Below are 27,301 nucleotides of genomic sequence, written 5' to 3' on the forward strand. Positions count from 1 at the left end.
AACACTTCTAAGACACACATTTTAGTTATAAATAATTAGCAGGATTTCCAAGTATCCTTTTGTGTTAAGGTACATCTGCAGACTGGAATGGAAGACGTATGGTGATAAAAACAAATATCTTTACTTTTGAATTCATTATTAGCTTCTTATTGGTTCAATTTATAGTAACAAAACTAAAACCTGTATACTACCATGCTGAGTACATTTTTTATATGCCTGACTTTGAATTAATTTGCACATCACTGTTTTCTAAGTGTGTGAATTCATTCAAATTTTTCAAGAAACACCTGATCACATGCCCTGGGAACATCTCCAGTTTCCTCCCAGCAAATTATTTTGAATATAAATACCCTGTATTTAACAGTCATCCTGCCTTAAACAGCCACTGGAGTGTATCAGCAGTGACCATTCCAAGTATGCAAAATAAACGCTTCTTTTGTTTGATGGACAAGGCAATGTTAGATAAAAGCATACTATGTGAATCGTTGTTTAAGCAGTTCATATCTCAACTCTAGTTACCGTACTCCAGTCACTGTCAGCTAAATCCAAAGGTATCAACATGCTGACTTCAATAGCAAGTTGGTTTTTATCCTTAGAGGAGAGGAACAAAACAATTCATTTGCTGGATGGTGGGAAAAGTAGTTGTGTTCTCACAGTAGGAATGAAGTCACCTGTTGTGCCAGTGTGACAGTTATAGTTAGATATCTTCATCTATCTGCCTGTGAATTAAAGCTATTTCTGAAGAAAACATGTTCATCTCTGCAACGATATACAAGTTACATCCCTTTTCATTAAGGTCAGGGGTAATTCAATATTCAAAACGTGTCTGTGAAGGTATCTGAAGTTACAGTTTATGATCACTATGAATAGCCGTAAATGGTTTCTTTTGGTGTTTTGTTCATCACAGATTTCTTGCATAGGCCAACTTTCTTTTATCTTGGCAAGTTGAGCAATTGACTAATCCACATATTGTTTTCATAGTGTGAATAAACTAAGATCAATATCTATTCTTTAAGGTGGTGATGATTTCATTGCTATGATGGATTAAAGTGTGCAGGATACAACTATCTATCTGTGTGGAACTTAAATCTGGGTGAGAACAACATACACCTGTAATTAAGATTTGTTGTATAGTGCACATAAAACAATCTTGATGATAATAATAATAATAATAATAATGAACGGTGCATTTGTTAAAAAAATCAATTTTAAAAGGTGAACCTGTGTACTGAAAGGTCTGACTATATAATAAACAGGAAATTTTATGTGTACTGTCTGAAATCTTGGGTAGACTTGTTTTTGTGACTCCAACTTGCAACGGGACTGGCCACTTCCAAAACAATTTATCCATGTCTGAGATATCAGACAGTATATATACACAATAACCTATCATTATCCAAGCTCATAATTTGTGGTTCAGATAATATAGTCTATACACAAGAAATGCTAGGGGACATGCTGTTGGTTTGGATGAAAAGAAAAGTTGGATAATTCCTATCAGTTTAAATGAGACCCCAGTATAATTAATAACTATCAAACACCTGGACCAGACTGTACTGGGCCATTAACATAGGAGTTTCTGTTTTTTATTATTTTACAATAACTGTACTAAAGAGTCTAAAACCTTATGTGATACAAACCTTTGGATGTCATCTTTTTGCAAGTTCAAATTTATCTGTAGTTTCTGAAATAGAAAATTACATATTATAATTATAAGCCTAAGTACTTTGTGGTGGCAGCTGAACTTTTGCAGATGTTGTCGTAAAGATCTGATGAACAATGATTATTTTGCAGAAACAATTCATGAATTTAAGTACAGATATGCACAAATTTTATGACTCATAAATTCTATATTTACTAAAATTGCAAATTTGTAATGCTGCTAAAACATTGTTATCTACATAATATACTCATCTATCAATCTACATAGTTATCCTCATAGAACTTTAGCACAAAAAAATGTGACTGAAACTAGGAAGGCTAAAATTTTACATTGAACATCAGCGATACAATATCCATTAATAGTTCTAACCTTTATTTCTGCAGTTATGTTCATAATTTGGCGCTTTATGCTATCAAAACTCCTTGACTGCTCTCCTTCAAAATTCAACTGAAAGGGAAAATAAAGAAAATACTTTCATAAAGGTTACAAGTGCAATTAACTAAGTGATTGCTAAGAAATACATTTAAAACCATCTCTCATAAATTCTACAAAGACCAAAGTACTGTACAATTTGTATAGAAGTAATAATAATAATAATAATAATGACTTTGTATAGTGCCTAATCTTTAGAAGCTCTAAGCGCTTTACAACATTAGACAACACCTATAACATAAAAAACATATAATGATATGATTACAAAAACAAACACCACAAAATTAGAAAACGTAGAAAAAACATGCTGAGAATATTTAAGGTAGGAAACATTATTAGATTTTTAAGTTTGTTCTTGCAGTTGAAATAAGTGAGTTTTGAGAGCCCTCTTGAATGTGATCACTGTGTCTTTGTGTCTCAGTTCAGTGGGCAATTCATTCCACATTGCTGGGCCCTGGTATGCAAAAGAACGCTGTCCATATGACTTTGTTTTCATAGTGGGAATAATGAGTATACGATTGTCAGAAGAGGAGCGTAAGTATCTTGCTGGTGTGTACACATCAATGAGGTCGGATAGGTATGTTGGACTAGAGTCCGACAGTGAAATGTAGCACAGAGAAGAAATTTTGTGTTTGATTCTGGATCAAATGGATAGCCAGTATAGGGTACAGAGCAGCGGGGAGGTGTGCTCTGATCGTGGTACTCTAAATATGATCTGAGCAGCTGTGTGAACTATTTGAAGTTTCTGGAGTAGATATTGAGATGAACCAGACAGAATTGAGTTACAATAGTCCAGTCTTGAAAGTACTAATGAACACACAAGTGTTTTATGGCATCAACTGAAAGATATTTGCGAATTGAGCTGATGCGTCTCAGCTCAAGATATGCAGCCTTGCATATGTTCATGACATGTTGGTGTAATGTGAGAGTACTGTTCAGAATTACACCTAGGTTTTGTACTGATTGTGTGAATTTAATGTTGGTGTTGCTGATATTTATTGTTTGAGGTAAAGGATGTGAATGAGAAAGTCTTTGTGTTGTGATCAGAATGGCCTCAGTTTTATCATCATTCATCTGCAGCTTGTTACATGTCATCCATGATTTCACATCAGAAATGCACCTCTCTACACCTTGGATGGTAGCATCAACTTCAGTTGGGTGGCTAGATTTGTATATTTGGGTGTCATCAGTGTACAACTGGTGAGACACTGGATGATGATCTATGACACTTGAGAGCGACTGAGTGGTACAGATGATAAATGTGTTCATTAGAGTGTACAAAGGCTTAACTTCGATTTTAAGTTTGCCTTGACCTACAAGATGGTCATTTGGATCCCAGATTATCTGGACATTGGCATGAACATGATGGGAGCACATTTATGCCTCCTTAACAGAGTAACCGTCTATTGCCAGTTATCCTCAAACTGATGCTGGTAGTCAGGTAAGCATCTGTAGGTGGATCACCTTGAAAAATGTTGTGCTTAATGTCAACTGCAAAATACGAGGGGTTTCCAGACTTTTTGAGGTAAAAAATAAATCACATTTCTTTTCCAGTTCTTTTGCTGGATGAAATTCATTTTTTCTAAGGTTCAATAATGACCAATACTGAACAGAATTAAAAAGCATTTTAGTTTAGAAATCATGCATTTTTTCAATCAAAAGCTGTTTTTATTGCTGAGTCTCCTGTAAGACCATATACTAAACCAGAGGATGTATCACTAGAAACAAGTATATTAATTGAAAGTCACATAAATCTGCCAGTAACTCAATTTAATTTACAGAATAAATATGTGAACTTTGTTCTTCTTAGCTGAAAATGTTCGCATGAAAAAAAACTTTTACAAAAGGGTTGTTATAAACTGTGAGATGACACCATTAAAAATGAGATACCTTTATATAAAGATCCATTTATGCAGATCTCAGCACAAAAAAAATTCCATGCTTTCTTTTTTTGGAAGAGTGAGTTGCAACCAATACTCTTCTTTCTCATCACTTTACCTTACACATTACACTTATCACAACACTACTTAATGACCACATGCACCCAACTCAAGCTTCATACAAAATGGCTTTTAACCTGCTGTCTTCACTCTGAACAGAATATTCTCATGACGAGAACCAATTTCAGTATCAAGTATGCATTGGGTGTCAAAATTAAAGTTGGCTTCCTTTGCAACATGTTCTGGACTGACAAGCGGGCAAAATAGGCAAAAGTTGTCACTAACTGATGTACACAAAATCTGATAGATATTACACCATGATGAGCTTCACAGCTTGTTATGGGTAGAAAATGCACAGATATTCTCAAGGTGTGAATCTGCATCTACTCAGCAAAAGGATGAATGAGTAGTAAAGTTTTCCTTGGCACAGCCAATTTTTAGGCAGTCAGGGCAAGAGGTTTTCCGGTGCCCTGATTTATACTCTACAGCTACTTTCAATGTAACCAATTATGTGGGTATATTTAATGCAGTCATTGTCAAGGACACCCAGTACATGAATTCTGCATTGAAAATTACCCCTAAAATCAGTAGATTTTTACACATTTGACAAGGTCTGAGAGTAAAACTCACCACAAAGGTGAGTTGGGGTTGTTGAAGGTTACTATTGATGATAATGCTCAACACCATGTTGCCAGTGCAAACCACCAAATAACAAGGAAAGATTTATTATAATACATTTTTGTTCAATTTATATATCAAAAGGGGAACCGGGTAAGATAAGCATTATTATTTTTCTCTCACATTTACTAAGATCACACGGTGCAGTACATATTGGCAAAGTGTGATGCTAGTCTGGTTTTCATTTGGTCTCCAACAGAAAAAGATGCCAATATGGAGCAGACTAAGGAGTAACCAGTTTACTTGACCAATCTGATTGCCAGAGTGCTTGTATTGACTATACTACAAGAACCCAAATGATCTATATGAAATTGTATCGCAACTAACTGAAGAGTTCTGCAGCCTCTGAAAGTTCTTATAAGAACTTAATAAATTTAACTCATGATCAGCTCAGTTGGTATTTTTTGTCATCAGTGGTGGCTGAAAATTCCCCATTTTTTTCAGACTTTTATCAATATTTACATATTATAAAAGCTTTTCCTTGATGGGAACAAACCTATTCTTTCCCCCAACTCTTTGCCACTTTACAGGTAGCATAGGGAAACCTGTATATGGAATTTAAACTAAAAAACTTCTAATCCTGCACCAACAAGGCAATATAAAGGCCATTCTGCCTCTATGAGCTTTGAAATATTGATCCTAGAATCTACTGTTCATTTATAAAGTGCAAGGACAGAACTGTACCATAATGCCAAGTATAGAACTTTTCCCCCCAAGATGAAATCAACAACTGAGTCCTAATTTTTAACACATTAACCCCTGGAATTTTTTGTCATTTTTGCCTGAAAATCAAGTAGGAAACACATTTTGAAAGCTATTTCTGAATAGACTCGAAAACACCAAATCCCCGATCATCTTTCAATAACATACTGCCTAGTTGTGTTAGAAACATCGTTTTACATTGGCTATTTGATTCGCGCATGAGCAGAAGGGTAAAAGTTGGACTTCTTCTTTTCTTTTTTTTTATTCTTTTTTTTTTGCTAAACGGAGCCATTATTTTTGTATGGAGACCACTCTTTATTCCAAATGCTCATCTTATCCTACTTTTTGCAAAGGCTCATCTGTCTGTTTGCAGTTCATACTGGTTTGCCTTAGATCTGAGACCAAAAAGTCTAAAATCCGGACACAAAATCAGATTCCGACCACAGGTGAATTTTGGGTAAAATAAAAGTCGGGTCCAAAAAATAAGGTTTTTCTACCTGTATTTGGTAGTGCAACTAGATATTCCAGATTATTTGGTATCATTGTAGAGCTACATCTGTCTACCTTTCCATAATACCACCCACTTTAGTGTATCATGCATGCATGACCATGACGCTACAGAGCTCAGCAGTAGGCTACTTCCTCCTGCCCTGTAAAGTCGTCGCTAGAGGTTAATGTGTTAACAAGGAATAAGATATTTAATACATGATTTTGGAATGCAATTATCCTCCTTTAAGACTTTTTATTTCTCACCTCTTTAGATCTACACTGGAAGACTGAAAGGAGGGAGTAACTCCTACAATGATTTGGTTTGAGTTGTTAAATGCACACACAAGAAAGGGCAATAAAGAACTCCATATGTATCTGTAATATTATGATGGCTGAATTTAGTTCATAAATTGTAAATTTAGATCATTGATCATGTAAAATATTAGTTACATACCTGTTCCTGTCTCTGTGCATACTTATATTCTGTCAGGCTTGCTTTAAACTTGTCTAGTTCTTTTTGGAGTGTTGTATTAATCATAATTTCAACATCTGATGCCTGCAAATGCTGCTGGTTACTTTCTTGCAGCTGCAGAAGAATCCTCCTAACATCTTCACGAAGGTTGACATAGCCAAGATTCTCTACCTGATTGATATATACATAAATACCATGGATTATTTGAAATTCTCTGCCTCTTTATCTCATTCAAGATGAACACAATGAGGAACTAATTAAATTAGCAAGAAATTCATTTAAAAAACTTTAAAATTAACTAGTATATGTTTTTGGTAATTTAACATACTTGCTGATACTGATCATGATGACACTGGTAACAAAATTAATAATGACTGACGATAATACCATATTTGTCATAAACACCAACACCATCATCAATTACTTGGATGACAATATTTTACATTAATGATCATGCAGATAGTATATCCATTGTTCTCCACCCCCATGGCATAACTCGGCTTACAAAATGAAACAGGCAAAGCCTGGAAGGAACAAACACAGAATCAGTCATGTGTGTAAAGATTGACATTTTGTGTATACCTAGTGTTGGGAATCGGTTAAGTTTATGATTAATCATCGGTTACACCAATCGATCTATGATTGATTATTAATTGATTAAATGTGGCTGGTGCATGACAGAAATGATCAAAGTAGTTCATCAATTTTAGCTACAATCTAACTGGTATATAAATAAAGTTTTTGAAATATGACTTATTATTTAGGATTGTTGTTTGTTATACTTCTTTAAATAAAAAGAAATTATCAAAATTGTGTTCATTTGTTTATAACAAGAAACAGCTAATAAAAAACAAATTATCAAAATTGTGGTTATTTGTTTACAATAAGAACCTAACAGGTGAAATCACTTGTCATGCCAGTGATATAATGACTAGATAGTAGATACATGGCTAGAATCAATTAACCATGTTTATAATTAGATGATGAACTTAATCAAGATTAACCGGTCTTTTAAAACTAGAAATTCTAGAATTGAAAGGGTCTTCAACATGTTGACCAAGGTAATACATGTAGGTACAACCAAGTCATTAATCAACATTCGGAGCAAGACTTGTATGGCTTCATATTCTTAAGAGAAACACCATGACAGCTGCATTTTCTGGTTTGAGCTGAGATCTCTTTTTATTTATAAGATTGACTGGCAAGACTCACCAATAATTTTTTTAAAATCAAAAATGTTTTCTTTCAAGATTGTGTACATGTGTCTTTTTACTAACCACTGAATGTGTATTCTTTTCTGCACTGCAAATCACTTTTGTCAGGTTTTTGTCTTTATTTGTCAGACCATCCCTTATTTCTTGAACCCAAAGTAGGCCCCCACTTTCCATCATTTCTTCAATCCAGGAAATAGTACAAAAGTTCACTTTCACCTCTTGCTTGCCATTTTTAAAACAGGTCACTTATATCACAGCTAAATTAGTATTGTCATTAACTTAACATAGCCTATACTACCATTTCTATAATTGTATTATTAAATTGATATATTTTGGGATTATTCCAACTCAATAGTAATAATAATTTAATAAATTTATCAGCATTGTAAGGAAATTTGATCAAAAAAATCATACTCCATTAATCAATCAAACTTGCTGAACAAGTGATGCTCAAGTTACTAGATTAAGTGGAACAGCACTTTATTTACTAGCTGGATACTTTTCCAAAAAGTGGAGGGATACACTTGGAAAACAACAATACTGCATGTCAAACTAATGCTTTGCATAGGGGAAACATACCATATATATTTGCTTATAAGCCATTTTGAGTATAATCTGATTCACTTTTAAGGCTGCAAAAAAAACACAACAAATTTCTCTATGACCCTCCAACAAGTTGAGGTGTTTTTTGCAAGTCAGTCTGTCTGCAAGAGGTGACATACGGTCAGTGAGTCAGAGTTGCAAGTAGGGAAAATTAAGTAAGTCAAACTGGATAGATGGAAAGACAGAGATAGGACAAATAAAGACCAAACCTGAGAGAATAAATGCATATGTATTATTGAGTTCTATATGTTCAAATAAATTCACAACTTACATTTTGTCCATCTTCATGTAATGAAATCCATAATGCTTAACAATTTTAATCAATGCCACACCCCCAAATATACAACAACCAAAAGCCCAAGTCAATATGACCATCCATTCAGGAGGAATAGCGATAACAATATATTGGAAAATGGCCACTATGGCAGCCATACTGGAAGTCAAACTGGCACAAATCCAACAAGATGTCATAAAAAGTCTGTCTGTGAAAACTACATGTTTATATGAATATCTGGTCAAGAAAACTAGTTACCATGCAATTTTCAAGTTAGATGCTATAGTAGCCATAACGGATGTCTGTGGGTCACCATTTTTATTTCATTTAAGGCCTTGGAATAAATGTGTTTGTAAAGTCTGAGGTAATCCTATGACAGAAGCAAAGTGATATGTTGATATGCAATCTTCAAGTGATCACCATAATATTTACTAAGTTTCATGGCATTAACGCATATCATAAATTTAAGTATAATGAATGGTAATTTTCCAGAAACACTGAAATGTGCAAAGGTTACACCTATCTTTAAGAAAGGAGAAAAGGAGGATCCAGGAAATTACAGACCAATATCAATTCTACCTGTACTGTCAAAACTATTTGAAAAGCATGTAGCCATTAGGTCTATAAATTTTTCGAAACATACTCTCTATTTCATAAAGAGCAATCAGGATTTAGAAAGTATCACTCGTGCCAAACAGAACTTACCAAATTAATTGATCTTTGGCTGAAGGAAATGGAAAATGGACATATGACTGGGATTGTTTTCCTTGACTTCAAGAAAGCCTTTGATCTTGTTGATCATGAAATTCTGCTGCTAAAGTTAAACTGTTACAGGTTTGACAATCCTTCTTTAAACTGGTTTAGATCATACCTAAACCAAAGGTCTCAACAAGTAAGCATTGGCAATATTAGCTCTCAAACTCACACTATTCATTCAGGAGTCCCTCAAGGCTCAGTTTTGGGCCCTCTCCTCTTCCTTACCTATATCAATGATCTACCATTAAATAATGAATCCACAAACACAGATTTGTTTGCAGATGATACAACCTTGTATACATCTAGTTCTCATACTGAAGTTATCCAAATGAGATTAAATTCAGACCTTATTAGAGTCCAAAACTGGGCACAACAAAACAGGATGGTAATTAATGAAGGTAAAACAAAATGTATGATTTTGGGGACATCACAAAAGCTACACAAGTCAGGGGACCCAAAACTATCTCTTGCAATAAATAATCATCCATTAGAAAATGTCAAACATGAAAGGCTTGTAGGCGTGTCTGTAGATAATAATTTATTATGGAATGACCATATTGATAAACTTTGTAAAACACTGTCATCCAAAATTGCCCTTCTCAGCAGAATCAAGAAATATTTACCTATGGAAACTCGCAATCTATACTACAAGTCATATATTCTTCCAACAATGGATTACTGTTCTAATGTATGGGGAAACTGTGCTAAATCTGAGCTTGACAGGATTTATAAACTTCAGAAACGAGCAGCACGTGTAATTTTAGATGGATCTGTTGATCATCCCTCAAAAGCATCATTTACAGAACTCAAATGGTTCACAATATACGACAGGATAGATTTTCACAAAGCAGTTCTTTTATATAAATGTCTACATGGAACTGCACCAGAGTATCTTCAGGACTTAGTCAGGCCTTTTTCAACACAATACCAGTTAAGATCAATATCACATGGAAACCTTCTAATACCAAAACCAAGAACAGAGCAATTTAAAAAGAGTTTTCAATACTCTGGTACAGTTCTGTCGAATAAGCTTCCACTACATGTAAAATCTGCTGAAAATATTAGAGTATTTAAGAAAAGATATCATGAGCATGTATGTGTTTCTAATAGATAATGGAATTTAGTATTTTAATACTAAACATGTTAAAATAAACACTAATTATTGCTATCTCATATAATGTGCATTGTTATACTCTCCTTAAGAGGGCCTCAAGGGAGAATAGTCCTTGATTAATGAGTCACCCTCTATAAATAAAGCATTATTATTATATTATTATTATTATTAATCAAAAAGGGACTACTTGTGCTAAAAAGGTTGTGTCAAACTGCATTACCCTCTGCAGGTTTTAAGGATGCAGAATTGGCCATACATCATGAAAAACACCAAATGAAGACAGGAACTACCATGGCACAGTTTATACAGGTTTATGTGTAAAAAAATTCAAGCATAATTCAAGTACAATTCAAGGATAAAACCCACTGTCAGGAAGTAAAAAATAAAATCATGATATAAGCTAAATGCATAAAGTAAATAAACAAGACAAAAAAATAAACTGCATTTGAAAGCAAGCTGTATTTGCCAATAATTCAACACATAAAAGAGTTACAAGTACTGTAATCCAAACTGACATGGTGTTTAACTAACAATGGCACCACAAGAACCCCCCCCCCCATCCCAATCAAACTAATATCCAACCCCAAGGAGGCCTGGGTAAAAAAGAAAAAAATGCAGTTGGGGGAAAGATCTTACATGGTAAGCAGTATGCTTTGTTATACAGTAGGCTCTTTTGGTCTACAACAAGTAGAGGCAACAACAAGAAACAAAGGTTTTTAGCTGGACCACAATGCAGAATTACCATAAAAGCTCACTTAACTGCCTGCTTGTATTGTGCACTCAATTATCTTTAACATTAATACCATTGTTCTTTTATGTCTTGTTACAGAGATCTTGCTGATCACATACTTACATTTTGGACAGATAAAGACTCTGCTTTATTGTCACTTGTAAAGAATACTGGAATTGCAAACACTCGCTGAACTGATCCAAAACCTGCAAGATGAAAACAATATTGAGAGATGCAATGATAAATATGTAACACAAGTTTATTAAGTGAATCTTATTCTGCCTGGAAAACATATTTTTTACATGCCTTAGTTATTTATTTTCCGTGCTTTACTAAGGATTAAGGGGTGTAAAAAAATGTCTGCCTTTTTTAAACCTGTGGATTAACTCAGCTGCATACCTAGAAGCATTAACAGACAAATGAGCTGATTAATCTTTACCAACAAGCAACACAAAATGAAGTACAGCCTATGGATTAAAAGTGTGCTGGCATTGGACCAGTGACAGCCAAATTTTAATATGTTTCTGATCTATTCAGTCTTAAAAATACCAATATGAAATCTACTTCTTAAGACAACAAACCTGGCCATATAATAAACCTAACAAGATGATAAAAAATTAAATCACACTATAATATTAACTTAGTAACAGGCCTCATATATTACTATCAAAACTGGCTCTCACTTTCAGACTTGGGGCCAGTAACGGCCAACACTATATCCGTTGAATAAATTCATACATATCATAAACTTCAAGCAAAATTGGGTAAATAACAGTGTTATGAACTTTCTCACTTGATATTATGCAACAAAATATATTGTAAAAGTGCATATAAATGTGTTCTCTCTGCAGCATATACAATTCTCTTTCAAAATAACACAATAAGGTTATTGTACATGCACTTATGACCATGACATAGTTTGCATAAGAGGGTCTATAGTGTTAGTGCACGAGATGAAACATTTCATTAAAAAATTTATCAAGATCTTAGTGACTATCTTGTATTCAAGCAATGATACATAATCCCATAAATGATCCTTCCCATCCTTCAGTAACACTAATTTAAAAAATATCAGATTTAAGTCATATAATCTCTGATGGGACCTTTTAGGAATCAATCAGTTGAGTGATGGTTCTAAATTTGCATTTAGACATGAATAATAAATACTGCCAGTATTACCAACATTGATTATGTTTGAGTTTTGCATATTTTTATTGTTATGTATATTTAATATGCATTGTTTTGTTTTTTTTAATTTATTTTATTTCATTAAATGCTATTGTGATGCAGCACTGTAAGTTGGACTTAACCTTGTCCAAAATCAAGTTTATTTTCTACTTAACTTGAATTATTTTTTTTATTCTTTATTAATTTCATTATGTAAACCAACTAATAAATTGCTCAATATCCTCTATGTGTATGGGTTTATTATCATGATCATTATTAAAAGAATATGTTTTTTTTGGTCTGGGTCTAGATTATTGGGATTACCTGATGTACCTGACATTGTCCAGGTTATATAATTTTAATAACAGACTTTCTAATAATAAGAAACATTTTAATTTTAAACATTCAGGATTTTTTAGAAGGTTATTTTCCATTAGGTAAATCTTTTTTTAATAGAAAGTGTTAATTGCAACCTGAGGTCAAGTAGAGGACTTATATAATCTTATCACTTGAAGATAATTCATTCGTGCTTAAGATCTAGCAGAATAAATCTGTATTATTGTTCTGTTCAGGGTTCATTTGGGCTGGAATCTATTTCTTCAAATTTTGTAATTCAGTGATTACTTTCCCTGGACACAGAGAGTACTCATAGAAAAATAATATTCTTGGACAGAGACATTCAGTGGGATTTACACTGAATAAAGGTGTGAACAGGTACACAGGTACCTACCTGTTCACACTTACTTGAGTAATAAAATTAGTTATAGGGTACCAGTTTAGTTCATGGAAAAAAACAAAACAAAAAAAAAAAAAACACCCATCAAGACAACGTTTCCAAGTTCAGATCAAAGACTCTATCTGGCAACATCAGGAGCAAGTGAGACACAGCACAATGCGTACAGTTCAAGGCTCATGTCCAGTGATATTTATCCATCACAGAACTCTGTCTACTGATCTTATATTTTCAATGAGTGCAACAATTTGGCTACGTATGTTGAACAGTTTCCTTATTTTCTATTTACAGTAACTGTAGATGCCACATTTCCAAGAAAACAGATGGGTTTCTGAATTTGAATCCACGTCATCAATTCATTATTGGTTGATACACACTTACACAGGAGATCAGTCTATAGTGAAAAAAACATGGCACCAAATATTAAGTGAAATGGGCTTTATTAATGTGACTTGATGATGTGATGTGACATAAAGATGTTAAAGGAGAACGATTTTGTTAAACCGAAGAAAGTGTTGCCTCAGGAAAAGTACAAATTAACAGTGCTTTAAAAATTTTGAAAGAGGAGTTCTACTGTGATGTAATACAGCATTCAGAATTTGTGGACTTGACTTTGTGACCTTTCAGTGAATGTTGTGTATAAATAATTTAGCATTTTGTTTTGTGTCTGTATTCTCATACTTATGCACATGGATTTAACCAATTTGTGACAAAATTTTTAACTAACTGCAGATCCAGGTAAGTAGCAATAGGTATGAAGGTACCACATACTACAAATGTCACATTCGATCCAGTGAACATCTTCATTCTTCATGACTGCAAGTAGTGGTTCCTCTTGATTACAGCTTCTGCATACATTTTTTTCTTGACGTATTTCCTTTGCTCCTGTGCCTTTCTCTGTTTCTTTTAATTTTGATTTCTGTGCCTTTTCTGTTATTTTTCCTTCCTTCTTTTTTCTCTTTTCTCTTTTATTATCTCAACTACCACCTTTCTCTTTTTCTCCTCTTCATCATTCTCCTCGAAATTCTTACAATACTCATTTCATTTTATCATCTTGGCTTCTGTAACACGCTTCCTATTGGCTGCCTGGGGTTTGGAAAGTACTGAAGGAAATGTGTCAGAGAGTAATGGTGGAATCAGACCATCTGTCAATAGAAGGTTATCACCAAGGAAATAACCACATGTAGCACATGTTGTTATTGTATCCACAACCTTGAGCTGAGTTTCCTTTGTGGCTAAAGTGCAAGGTACATTTTCAGCTGTTTACTTAGTAAAGTGTGATAGTATCATCATCTGCACTGACTGGGTACATTCCTGTTTTTCTGAATGCTTCTTTAATTCAAGCTGATGAACAGAATTGATAAATTGCATGACTTAAAACTGCAGGAAATTTGGATTTATTCAAGACCTGATTATTGTGAATAAAGCCAAGGTTAGTTGTTAATGTGTTAAATTTATGTTTTCAGTGAACCATTAATGCCAACATCAAGTGGCTGTAGGATGTGTGTTGTATGGAGTGGTAGACCAAGCAGTTCAAAATTGTTTTCACATGCAACTTTTACCAATTGCAAGTTGAGGTGATTGTCATGTTTGTCACAGAAAAGTAAAACTGGTCTTTCTTTACTAGAATTTGGAAGAAACACATTTTTGAACCAGGCCAGAAACAGTTTTTGAATCCATGTGCCAAACTCACTATTGGCAGAGTGTCAATTGTAGGGTACAGCATCTGTATAGCCAGTGTGGGGAAGATTTTTAAAAAATCAGAAATGTTGGCACTAAGTACCATATATACTTGTGTATAAACCCATACACTTATAAGCTGAGCCCCCCCACAACGAAACACTAAAAAGTGCATGACCCACATATAAGCTGACCTAAAAGTCCAAGACAACATCACAAGAAGCAGGCTGTAAGTTCTAAATGCATTTATTAAGGCAAACTTTTATTAACAAAAATTACCTGTATAACTCTCTAGGGGTTGGCATGTACAATTATTACTTAGAAATTGTATACATCTGTTTGAAAAGTCAAGAAATTTATTTAATTTTCTGTTTTCTTACTGTTTTTGCCTAATTCAGATTCATGTATAACTTGATTGGATGATGGCAAGAATTGAGTATTCGCGGGTTGCTGTAACACACCTCTCCCTTTTGACTCGATTGTTTGTTTTTGTTTTAATGCATTAAACTTTTTATATCAGTGCAACTGTAAAAAAAAATGTTGGGCCTTGAAATTGTAAATACCTAACTCATTTAAATATTATCTCAGTATGACAATAATGAACAACAATGGGGTTTGATTCAATGCTCGCACTTAGGCTGGGGAGTGTATTTACATAATGGTGCCACCACGTGTACATTGTAGTTTTCAACATGTGCTGAATGAAGTACATTCTGCTGCATGAAGTACATCCCTTAGATTCAAATTATGGGCAATATGGCACTAAGCTTTAATGATAAATCCACAATACAATAATGAAGTTTCTGAAATAATGCTTCGAAAATTATGCTAATACAGTAAAAAGTGAGTTGTAGTTTGCTTTGATGTAAGCAAATTTACACCCATTTTATAAACCTACAGTAATCGTGCTAACATTACGGACTGAAAGGCAATTGCACATCAAAGTACTGGTACAGTTGCCGGTTAAAATTCCCTCTTAACCCAAGCCAGTTTCAGGGTATTAATGATTAACTGGCCTGTATTTCATGTTGGAAAACAAAATACAAATCTGCTCATTATAAACAAAGGAGATGCTGAAACATCCAGCTTTCCATTGTGTGGAAAATTATGATTTGTTCAGCCAAAACAAAAAAGTAAAATATATTGATGATGATCTTAGTTGATCTATATTCAGAATTTTAGCCTCTATTATTATCATTCTTTCATGAACATGTAACAGTTATGCTAGTTGTTCCTTGAACAACTGAATGTGTGTACCTTTTCATAAAGGTTACCTCGATTTATTGCATTACTTATATTACTTAAAAAGAGTAACTATCGAGCGCATGGATCAACGTAAATGAAACAGCTATTACCGAAAAGCTGATGTGTTATCAGGAAGAATGGGATTTGGTCGAGAAAAATGAATAAAGCAAAATCTGCATCTAATATGTTTGGGAATACACTAGGTTTAAAGTGATACTTGACGTGATTTGCACTTGTAAGTACTGTACATTATAGCACAGCCTGGTCTCCCGGGTAAACTCGAACCAGCCCCTTAAACTATGAGGTATTTATTTACCTTTATTTAATTTTGCGTTGGAGAAATCAGAAAATATGCACATGCAAAATGATAACAAAAGCAATCATATTAGTTTATAACAGTTTAGTAAGTGTTCACTGAGAATGTATTTTTTTTTCACAAGCATATACATCTTAGGTCATGGAAAAAATTATGTGTCTCAAAAATTACAGCCATTATGGTAGTCAACAAAAAAGTCTTAAAAACATTCAAGTTTAGATCCTGGCACATGGATAAGCTGACCTCCCTTCTTTCAGGCCTTTATTTTTTCCATAAATTATTCGGCTTATACACAAGTATATATGGTGCAAATACACAATACAAATACACAGCAGCCTCGAGCTCAATCAATTCAATAGCCCTGCCTTTTTGGCATTCTGTTTTTGGAAGGAAAGAAAAAAAGCAAGGAACAAATATACACCACTTCCAACTACCTTCTCTCCAGTCGACCTTCCGGACATGTTTGTAAATTTCTTCCATGACAAAGTACAAGCCATTAGAGATAAGCTTGACACCACAATTTCAACTGACTCATCATCACCATACAGTTGGGATACAGAATTTGAGCGGCAACCATTAGCAGCATTTGAACCTGTCTCTATGGATTTCGTACATACAATCCTGACGAAGAGTGCACCAAAGTCATGTGAACTTGATCCAATTCCAACATCACTGCTGCTTGAGTGCTTAGATCCAGTATTGCATTCACCAACTGATGTTATTAATACCTCTCTCTCATCCAGGGAATTCCCATCATGTTTCAAAACTGCCACTGTAAAGCCTCTGCTGAAGAAACCAACACTAGACCATAACGATTTAAAGAACTACCGCCCAGTTTCTAATCCCCCATTCATATAAAAAATCTTAGAAAAGGATGTTCTATCCCAGCTTGTATCTCATCTGAATTCAAACAGTCTTTTTAGCAATGTACAATCTGCATATCACCCTTGCCATAGTACTGAAACTGCTATAGCGTAAAGATTACAGTCCTCACCCTCCTTGATTTCTCTGCAGCATTTGACACAACAGACCATGATAGACTTCACCGTCTCCAGCATGTATTTGGCATTCATGATACAGCCTTACTGTGGTTCAAGTCCTACTTGGTCAACAGGACACAAATTGTATCTGCAAATGGAATACACTCCAGCCCAGTTGATCTATGTTGTGGTGTTCCACAAGGGTCTGTTCTTGGACCTGTTCTCTTCATTCTATACACTCAGTTGCTCTCAAGTGTCATAGATCATCATCCAGTGTCTCACCAATTGTACGCTGATGACACCCAAATATACAAATCTAGCCACCCAACTGAAGTTGATGCTACCATCCAAGGTGTAGAGAGGTGCATTTCTGATGTGAAATCATGGATGACATGTAACAAGCTGCAGATGAATGATGATAAAACTGAGGCCATTCTGATCACAACACAAAGACTTTCTCATTCACATCCTTTACCTCAAACAATAAATATCAGCAACACCAACATTAAATTCACACAATCAGTACGAAACCTAGGTGTTTATCTGAACAGTACTCTCACATTACACCAACATGTCATGAACATATGCAAGGCTGCATATTTTGAGCTGAGACGCATCAGCTCAATTCGCAAATATCTTTCAGTTGATGCCATAAAACACTTGTGTGTTCATTAGTACTTTCAAGACTGGACTATTGTAACTCAATTCTGTCTGGTTCATCTCAATATCTACTCCAGAAACTTCAAAAAGTTCAAAACACAGCTGCTCAGATCATATTTAGAGTACCACGATCAGAGCACACCTCCCCGCTGCTCTGTACCCTACATTGGCTATCCATTCGATCCAGAATCAAACACAAAATTTCTTCTCTGTGCTACATTTCACTGTCGGACTCAAGTCCAACATACCTATCCAACCTCACCCATGTGTTCACACCAGCAAGATACTTACGCCCCTCTTCTGACAATCGTATACTCATTATTCCCACTATGAAAACAAAGTCATATGGACAGCGTTCTTTTGCATACCAGGGCCCAGCAACGTGGAATGAATTGCCCACTGAACTTAGACACAAAGACACAGTGTTCCCATTCAAGAGTGCTCTCAAAACTCACTTATTTCGACTGCAAGAACAAACTTAAAGACCTAATAATGTTTCCTACCTTAAATATTCTCAGCATGATTTTTTATGTTTTCTAATTTCATGGTGTTTGTTTTTGTAATCATATCATTATATGTTTTTTTATCTTATATGTGTTGTCTAATGTTGTAAAGTGCTTAGAGCTTCTAAAGATTAGGCGCTATACAAAGTCCTCATTATTTTTATTATTATGTGAGATTTCACTTCATTTCAAATCTTAAAATATAGGTGTGTCTTATTTTATTTAATGATGTATGATATGGAATAATAATAGTTCACTGCTTAGCTTAAGTGACTCAGTGGTTCCAAAAGAAAAAAAAACACTGACATTCTTTGACTGTTTCAGAATGTTTGTACCAAACATAGCTGTTACATATCTGTGTCGACATTTATTACACATTTTGTGTCTATTTTGCTACATTTAAAACTGCATAAATAAAGAAAAATAGCTTTATTCTGCATAAGTCTATACATATTGTTATTTGGATATAAATACAAAAGGAGCAAGTGTCATTCTTTTTATTTCAGGATATGGCATGAAAAAAGGTAAGAGAGGTATTTATTTTATTTGTGTGGGTGGAAAAATGATATATCTTTAATGTGACAAATGCAAAACATCATAGACAGACTAAGGGTGTCAAAGGCCATAACCCTTTGGATGACAGCAAATATAAACAGGGTATAGCGTTTTTTTTTCTTCTTCTGTTTTTCAGCTTACCTATTGAATTTTGTGCAATGCATTTTTTTTCTCTCTCAGCGTCTTTTTTCTTCTAAACATTACCAACTGGAAGTGACTTAATGTTCGTGTTCATGTGAAAATTTATATTGGCCATCACTGGTCCTATGTCAGTATAATCAGTGTTCATATTTGGCTGTCACTGCCTTTTATTTTGCATCTTTAGTGCCACAAAACTACCTCACTGGTACCCAGTGGGTGCCCCCCCCCCCAATATACAAGAGATTATTATGGTTGATTCTGGACTGAACTGAGTGCACCCCAACCTGGCTTACTGAACAGAGTGGGCTCTCTTCCCAAGAAGTGAAAGAAAAACATCAATTTCATTCGCTGACAGAATGTTTTACTAATTTTGATCAGTGTGGGTGCCATTTTGTAATGGATACTCAAGCATGATTAATTTGAATACCAGTATAGAAGGGTAGCAGCAGGACAGTCTGATACTGATTTGCTTGAATTTTCTTCAACAGACAAAGAACAGGTAAAATATCTGTGACCCATTTTTCTCAATGGCCACACTTTTTCACCTGGAAGGGGCTCTTGGCCCCACTTCTCCATTTCTTGAATGAACAATGCATATTAGTTAAGAACCTTTGTACATGATATTGCTTAAATTTCAATCATTACTTTTATAAGAACTAATTTCTGTACACAAGTCAATCAGAGCAAGGGAAATTAAAAAGTAGAGATATAAGTTAAACTTACCTATAATAAAGAGGAAAGGTATTAAAAGCAACAAAGGAAGCAGCATGCAACACCATCTGGCTCCACCTCTGAAATAAGATCATACAATTGTGGAACTTTTGACTGTACAATTTTTAAGTCGGATATACTGTTGTTTAAATAGACATTTCAAGAGAATAATCTATCAAGTATGAAAATATTTTAAAATAGTTCTAAAGCAAATGACTGTATCGGCCTACAATTTTTCAGCTCTGGATAAATTCCAAGCATGACATATGTATGCAAATTTTGAACTTTTTGGCAGGAGTAAAATTACATGTTCTTCAATAAGAGTTTTTAGTCTAAGTCTTTTATTTGGAAAGTTATATAAATTCTGACCTGGCTAAATCACATTTAACACAACTACTTTGCACTTCTATGGGCATGTGTTCAGTTCCGATACATGCCAAGGTAAGTGGTTGCTAACCAATGTCATTTATTTTGTATGGGTTCTGTGGTATCATTCACTTCAGAGACCACACTATGCTAACATCTCAGCCACCACTAGTATTTAATAAAAGATGTACATTCAGCTGCACTTGGAAGATTACAGCCTTGTATTTTAGAATTTACGGACGTTAATGGTGGTTTTACCAAATGGAGTTTTTATTGGTGATGATTTAGATGATATATGAAACAGTAAATCCACCATTTATATCCTAAAATCCTTAAAGACTGTTATTTCCATTTTTACAGTTTTGATAAAGTGAATATTAAACATAGGTGCCACAAAATGTTGTGTCTAACCATTTTTGGCTTTATGGGCTTGCAAAAAATGCCCCTTTAAAACTGACATAATGAAACTGCTGAACAACATCATGCTTGGTATATCTGGCATTTTTCTTCAAAATGAAACAAGTACTATGAACGTTACATTATACGCTTGCCATGTGTATGGTACAGACCATGAGGAATAAGACTTACTCAAGGGTCATCAGTTGAAAATTGTTGAGATCCCATGCCTATAACTATAAAAAGGTTTGAAGGGAAAAAGGAAATAAAATTAGACACATGTCCAGCACAACCTAGAGAACTTGACCCTGGCTCATAACATGAAAACTGTTACATCTCCATCATAGAACTATATATACATTTGATGGGCAAACACACACGCACGCACACACACAAATGCGTGTTTATTACTGCATTTATATGGGAAAATATGAACAAGTTTATTTTCTGAGTAATACTGCATTCCCATACAAATGCAGCAACCTTTGTATTATATACTCATTTCATTTTCCTACCTAAGGTTTAATAATAATGGAATACACTATAGGAAACAAAGTAACTGAATTTATGCTTATTTAAAAATAAATAGTTATAGCTTCATTAATACACAGTAACAATATTAATGCACACATAGCGATCTTGGAACTTCGTTGCATGCTTGACATTATTTTTTTTTTAAATGCTCGTTTTGGTCTACTATAAACTGAAATCTAGAGTCATAATTTTAATGAATGTGCATTGAAGAAATTTTTCTGGTTGTTACAGTACAATTTCGGTGCGTATTAGGTTTTCCATGACATGGGTCATGTCATTTGGATTTGCAGAACTAAGAAAGTACATTTTGAGGAAACTCAAGATGCATAAATTTAAGTATATTTATTACCATTCTTATTACCAGCTACAGAAGACACATGTTTCTGTCCTGTTACTTGCATGCTCATAGATCCTAGAGAGCACTGGTCACAGTCTGAAACTTTCTATTTGCAAAAAGTTGTGAACATTTCTCCTAAATAACTGCTTAAATGATCAGAATATTTTTGATACTGCACCTCTCACATTTATTGTGAACACTGCGAATATCATGTTTATTTATTTGTTTGAAAGTTTCATTTGTGACTCAGTGAACTCATCCAGTTGTTAACTTTATCATCTCTACTTTCAAATGGATGAAACAGCTTGTTTAGTTTATTCACAAACAAATGTAATAAACTGAAAGCTAAAGCTCAAGCGTCTGTTACATAAGCGTACATTGTTAGTTGGGAATTAATATAAGCATACATTGTTAGTTGGGAATTAATATAAGCATACATTGTTAGTTGGGAATCAATATAAGCATACATTGTTAGTTGGGAATCAATATAAGCATACATTGTTAGTTGGGAATCAAAGTAGTTCTCAGTACATGATACTATTTTCAGACACATTTCATGCAATATGAGGACGTGCAATATGAAGCCATGTGATATGGAAAAATACTTCACGATTCTGACAACGTAAAGTTAATGGAGAAAAAAAATGAGCATACAATAATGTAGCATATTCACCAACAGCACAGGAAATACAAATGAGAAACACACTTATCAATACAACATAGCGAACACATTATTCTGAATTTCACACTATAGTCATTTTAACAATATTATCTGATACATACAGAGCTATAAGAAACAAAGGTGGTAGCTGACATTTGTTGATATAAATAGAAAACAAGGCCTTCAGAAAAGAACATATATCCAATTGGGCTTGAACTGAAGACTTAAGTGCACAACAACTGTAAGGTCTATTCAATAAATGAAAATTCAGGGTGTAACTTCCCCTCTCTAGTTGGAAAAATGGACGTTTTCGAAATATATGAGAGATTTAATGATAAACTGGCCAGCAAATATGACACAAAATGTTTGTGCATTCAGTAGAGATTTTGATGCAATTTGTGAAAAATCAGCATAAATCTTGTAGTTGGGCATCCTTTAATAGTCTATGGAACTGATCCACTTAGCCATTGGTGATGTTAATCACAGAATTCAATTTATAAACATGGCCTGGAAACAAAAGCAACATATATCATTCATTTGGGAATAAACCCAAGGTTTTGGGCTGATCTCTAATGCTCAACAAACGATCCACTTAACCATTAGAGTTAACATCTGACAAAGCAAAATGTATATATTGTTTATGTGGCTGCATATTTAACAAAGTTTATTAATTTTATCCTTGAAGTGTTGAAGGTCATTATTATATCCTTGTACTTACCTTTTCAAAAGCCAAACATCAAGACCCACAACCACGAGTATTCTTTTCACCACCTTTTCCCAAACTGGCTGTCCAATAGCCCTCCAGAATGGATCTGTAACTGGCTTGGTAATTCTGGTTATTGTCTCTATAAAAAAAATATCAAAGGAAATACTTTTATACAGATGGGGGTGGGGAGTGGAGAAAGTCTCCTTCAACTAAAAGATGTAATGATATAATAAATATATGAAGGCTGTTCAGAAAAAAAAGAATGTATTTCCTGTATTCATGACATGAAAAAAGAAAGAATATAAAAGATAAATTATTAATTCCCACTTCCAAGATTAATAAATATCTTGATAGTACTCCTTTCAAAACAATACAACAAAAGTAAAGAAAAGAGCAATAAAACAAAATACATGATATTGTTAAATAGTTCATTTAGTCCTAACAGACCATCTGCAGCACATAAGAAAAGTCTTTTTTTCTCTAAACTTTTGTGGATTTTTCTTGCTAGTGTGTCTGGGAAGGAAAACTGCACCTTTTCATGCCACTGTTAATGTGTAAACATGTAATTTTATTCGGGATACAACTAATGTTAATAATGTACTATTTACCTGTTATATATTATATGGCTCAAATGTTTTCTGGTGCTAGTTCCCAGTCCATGATGAATTCCCTCCTCCAATTAGCAATTGGAGGACTAGAACAATAATTAACCCAGTCTGATACATAAGTCACTTCTGACACTAGGAATATTATCCTTCTTTGACATGGACTGCTACTGAAAGTCATTACAGCAAAGAGGGAGAAGGGAATTTGATAATAATAACATTTACAGATTTCATAATGAAAAGTAAGTTTTAATCTCAACTGCAATTTAATATTATTAATACATTATTTGCTATTACACTATTGACTTTTCCAGCCTGTAGGGAAGCTGGATGGCCTCTTGACAAGCAGTCAGAGTGAACACGCCATCTGTAAGTAAAGTGCTCTACTGCAGAGTGGAGGATGGCCTGACAACTTGCTACACCTGATGCTTCTTTTGATGCCCTCACTCAGGAGTGATACTGAACAAAAAAAAGGTGGAAGCCTGAAAATCATCTTCCAGGCAAGAATGATTAATAATGGCCCAAGAGGCAACATCAATAACTTCATGGGCTTTGATTCTCATGAAATAAAGATCTTTCAGTGAGAGCGATAAGTAGTTTTGACAGAATAATCATTTTGAGATGGTGGCTGACCCAGTATCAGAAGTTCCTTTGAGAGGGATAAAAGTCCCTTTTGATTTAGCCAGAAAGAAATGAAAACTCTAGCTGGGCAAATTATTTATCTTCATTATCTCTAGCATTCATGTGATTAGACAATAGAGTCATTTGGTTCAGACACTACTAATGGCAGCCAAATCTTGATCAGAAAGCCAGGCTGGCAAAGAAAGGTGACAACTGTAGTTGCCACTGAAACAGAGGCAATGCATCGTCACAGATAATGCACAAATTACAATTCTTTTTCTCACTGAAACTATCAAAAGAAGGATGATCATCTTTAAACTTAGGTTCTCAAAAAAGCCCCATTCAAGGGTTCATAAGGTTGTTAAGATCAATGCCAAAGAACACATTAAGAATTCTTCTTAGGCATTTCTGATCTCTGAGGGACCAATGGTAGAGACCCAAAAGATGTTATGGGAACTGGAGAGGGCTTCTCATAGCTCTTAATGGTGCAGTCGTTTTTGTCAAAAATAAAAATAAATGGAGCACAGATTAGACCAATGTGTTGCCTATTGCATCAAGTACAGAAGGCTCTCCTTGGCATCATAAACATTGGAGATCCATTGAATTCTCGCCTTGGCAATACAATCTGTAACCATTCTTATAAACTGATCTAGGTCAATTGTTGAATATCAGTCAGGGTTGAAGGAGGAGAATCATAATTGCTGCGCAAGACAGACTGTGAAACTAGATCCCTCCTCAGTGGCAACTCCCTTGAGATGTCTATCAACATATCAAGGAGATCATTTAATCACAACAGTAAGGACCACAATGGAATATCTGGATGAAACATGTTGTAAATGTTCTGACTCTGTCAAGATGTGGAGAACTTGAGGAACTATTTCAAAGGTGGTAAAGTGCACTCTGGTCCAGAAATGGTGAGACATAGAGTGGAATCCTGCTCAATGCTGTTGCAAAACAAGTCTACCATTAGCCTCCTCAACAGCTGAATGTGGTGATCTGACAGTGATCCCCCAAAAAGCTGCCCTCTGAAACAGGTTCCAGGTTGCTAAGCAATAAGGGCACGAGTGGCCTCCTCATCATCTCAAGTATGCCATGAACATCTTGTTATCCATGGGAACTGTATGAAACACAATGGTGTCTTATGAAGTTGATGCAATCTGTAGTATTGGGATAATGGCCTGCACATCTAGGTTGTTGATGTGAAAAAAAAGATGCCTCTTGAGACCAAAGGCCCCAAAGGACTAACCCTTGGATTCTAGGTAAGCATCCCAGCCTGAGTCTCAGGTATCACGATATAGGAGATAGAAAGGTTCTGGGGCATGTAGATGAACTACAGCCAGACTGCTGCCTTGATTTAGACATTAACTCAGGAAGTGACAGATTTGGGATCCTAATGAAATCAGAGATGTATGTGGATCCATGCAAGATTTACAGTTTGCTGGCAGCAAAAACTAGAGCAGTTTCATATGAAGTCTTCATATGGGAACTAGATACAATGCCATATTCAGGGTCCCCAGGAGGAGGTAGAGGAGAGCAGACAATAAAGTCTTCTCAAACATTCTTGTGATAAAGAACAATATATGTATGACTCTGGGCGAACAACAACAAAACTGTCCCTTTTATATGTAATGAAATTCATCCCCACAGAAGTTAAATTATGAGGAGTTGGATTGGACTTCTAGCTGGGAAATAAATCCCAGACAAGTCACTGTCTGCCAACAAGGTAACAGATCTCTTAATAAAGCGATTTTTCTAAGAATCAAACAGTTGTAAAAATACTGGATGATGGGAACCTTTAATCATCTCAAATAAGCTGCTATTACTTCCATCATGCTGGCAAATGCTCTGGGAATGGAGGCCAGCTAAAGGAAAAAGCCCCAAATTAGAAGAAATTACCCAGACCAAATTGCATGAATTTCCTGTGGGAAGGAAAGATGGAGAGTTGAATCGTAGAGGTCTATGAAGACTTCTGAGTTGTTCTCCCTCATGTCATTCTTGACTGTGACTGATGTCTCCATTATCTATTGCTTTTCCTGAATATATCTTTAATGGTGTCAGGCTGATAATAATGTAGTCCTTTGGGTGGGAGAGTAGGGTAGAGTAATACTAACTTGTCACCATTGTCTTGCTGAGGAAGGTAAAGCTAATTTTGATAGTGTGATACCCACTGTCACTACTGCCTTGCTTATCTTTCAGGATGCTAAGGTTTCCTTGACCGAATTCACAATTCCAACCTCCAATACAAAGAATGCTCTAGAACACAGAATAGAGAGAACCCAGAATCAGTCTGGTTACCATGTCATCAGCACAAGCTGGATACTTTCACTCTGCATTGGACCCACACTAAGCCTGGGCCATTAAAGCTGGCGGGAAGAGGGAATCTTGTAACAGTGACAAGTATCACATTCAAATTAGTTTTATATCCCACCTCCCCCATTTTAATAGCTATAATACATCACCAGTCAAAAAGAATAAACTGCCCTTATATCAGAAGAGCCCTTAACAGATAGGAAGTGATATCTACTCTTTTTTTCCCTCTTCTGTTAGGGCCAAACAGAATCACAATGCCCTAACTAAGCATCAAAATCTGTCCCTATCATCTCCAGCACAAGTACGACTGAGAATGGATCTCTACAGAGAGTGGGGCTTCCAAAGGAAGCTGTTTTCTCATGTAAACACCTGACAAAGATAAGAAACATACTCATAACTGCCACTGAACTGTAAAAAGCCTTTTACAACACATAAAACATGAAGTTCTCCTCCTCATCGACGCTAAGGGAGAGAAGTGATAGTTTTAAGAGTGATGGTTCTCGAAGGAAACTTCGTTCATAAAGTAGATTTGACAAAGCCTAGCAAAACCTTTGTTTGTCTAACAAAGAATCTCTGTGGATGTGAAGTTCCACTAGCAACATCAAGATTGAGTTCTGACTGTCTTGGCAAAGAGCCTTCAGAAGTTTCTGCAAGGTTGCCACCATGGAAGGTGGGTTCATGTACCTGTCAATATGCCCATCTGTAATGCTTTTGAATCTAGAGTATGAGGCTAGAGTGGCCAGTTTGGCAAATGTGAAGTCCTGACAAACTCCCCTGTTTTCTGGCATGCCTCTTTGCCTTGTGCTAGCTTCTGTGCTATGCCCTTCACCCAAAACTGAGTGAGGAATCAGCAGAAAAGCTGATTTAGAGGAAAAGAATGAATCCATATACAGTGGAGCCTCGTTAATCTGGACACATTCGTTCCCAGTGAATATGTCCGGATTAACGAGCTTTCCGGATAATTGAATCATGCACATTTTTATTTTACGATGTCATCACACCGTATA

General features: G+C 35.1%; 1 protein-coding gene across 2 annotated transcripts in view; it reads right to left on the reverse strand.

Moving 5' to 3' along the window:
* LOC149803290 (uncharacterized) overlaps positions 1-27,301 on the reverse strand; it is a 169,908-nt gene that overhangs the window by 54,114 nt on the left and 88,493 nt on the right. For both annotated transcript variants that reach the window (XM_089952978.1, XM_089952979.1), the window contains 6 exons: positions 22,771-22,897; positions 19,771-19,838; positions 11,191-11,273; positions 6,359-6,547; positions 2,033-2,110; positions 1,641-1,684 (listed from right to left, as the gene is read on the reverse strand). In XM_089952978.1, coding sequence (XP_089809104.1) covers positions 1,641-1,684; positions 2,033-2,110; positions 6,359-6,547; positions 11,191-11,273; positions 19,771-19,838; positions 22,771-22,897 — 589 coding nt within the window. The remainder of the gene's footprint in view (positions 1-1,640; positions 1,685-2,032; positions 2,111-6,358; positions 6,548-11,190; positions 11,274-19,770; positions 19,839-22,770; positions 22,898-27,301) is intronic.

Source organism: Sinohyriopsis cumingii, chromosome 3 (assembly GCF_028554795.1).
Source record: "Sinohyriopsis cumingii isolate HCF-2022 chromosome 3, ASM2855479v2, whole genome shotgun sequence".
In the NCBI taxonomy this organism is placed as follows: Eukaryota; Metazoa; Mollusca; class Bivalvia; order Unionida; family Unionidae; genus Sinohyriopsis; species Sinohyriopsis cumingii.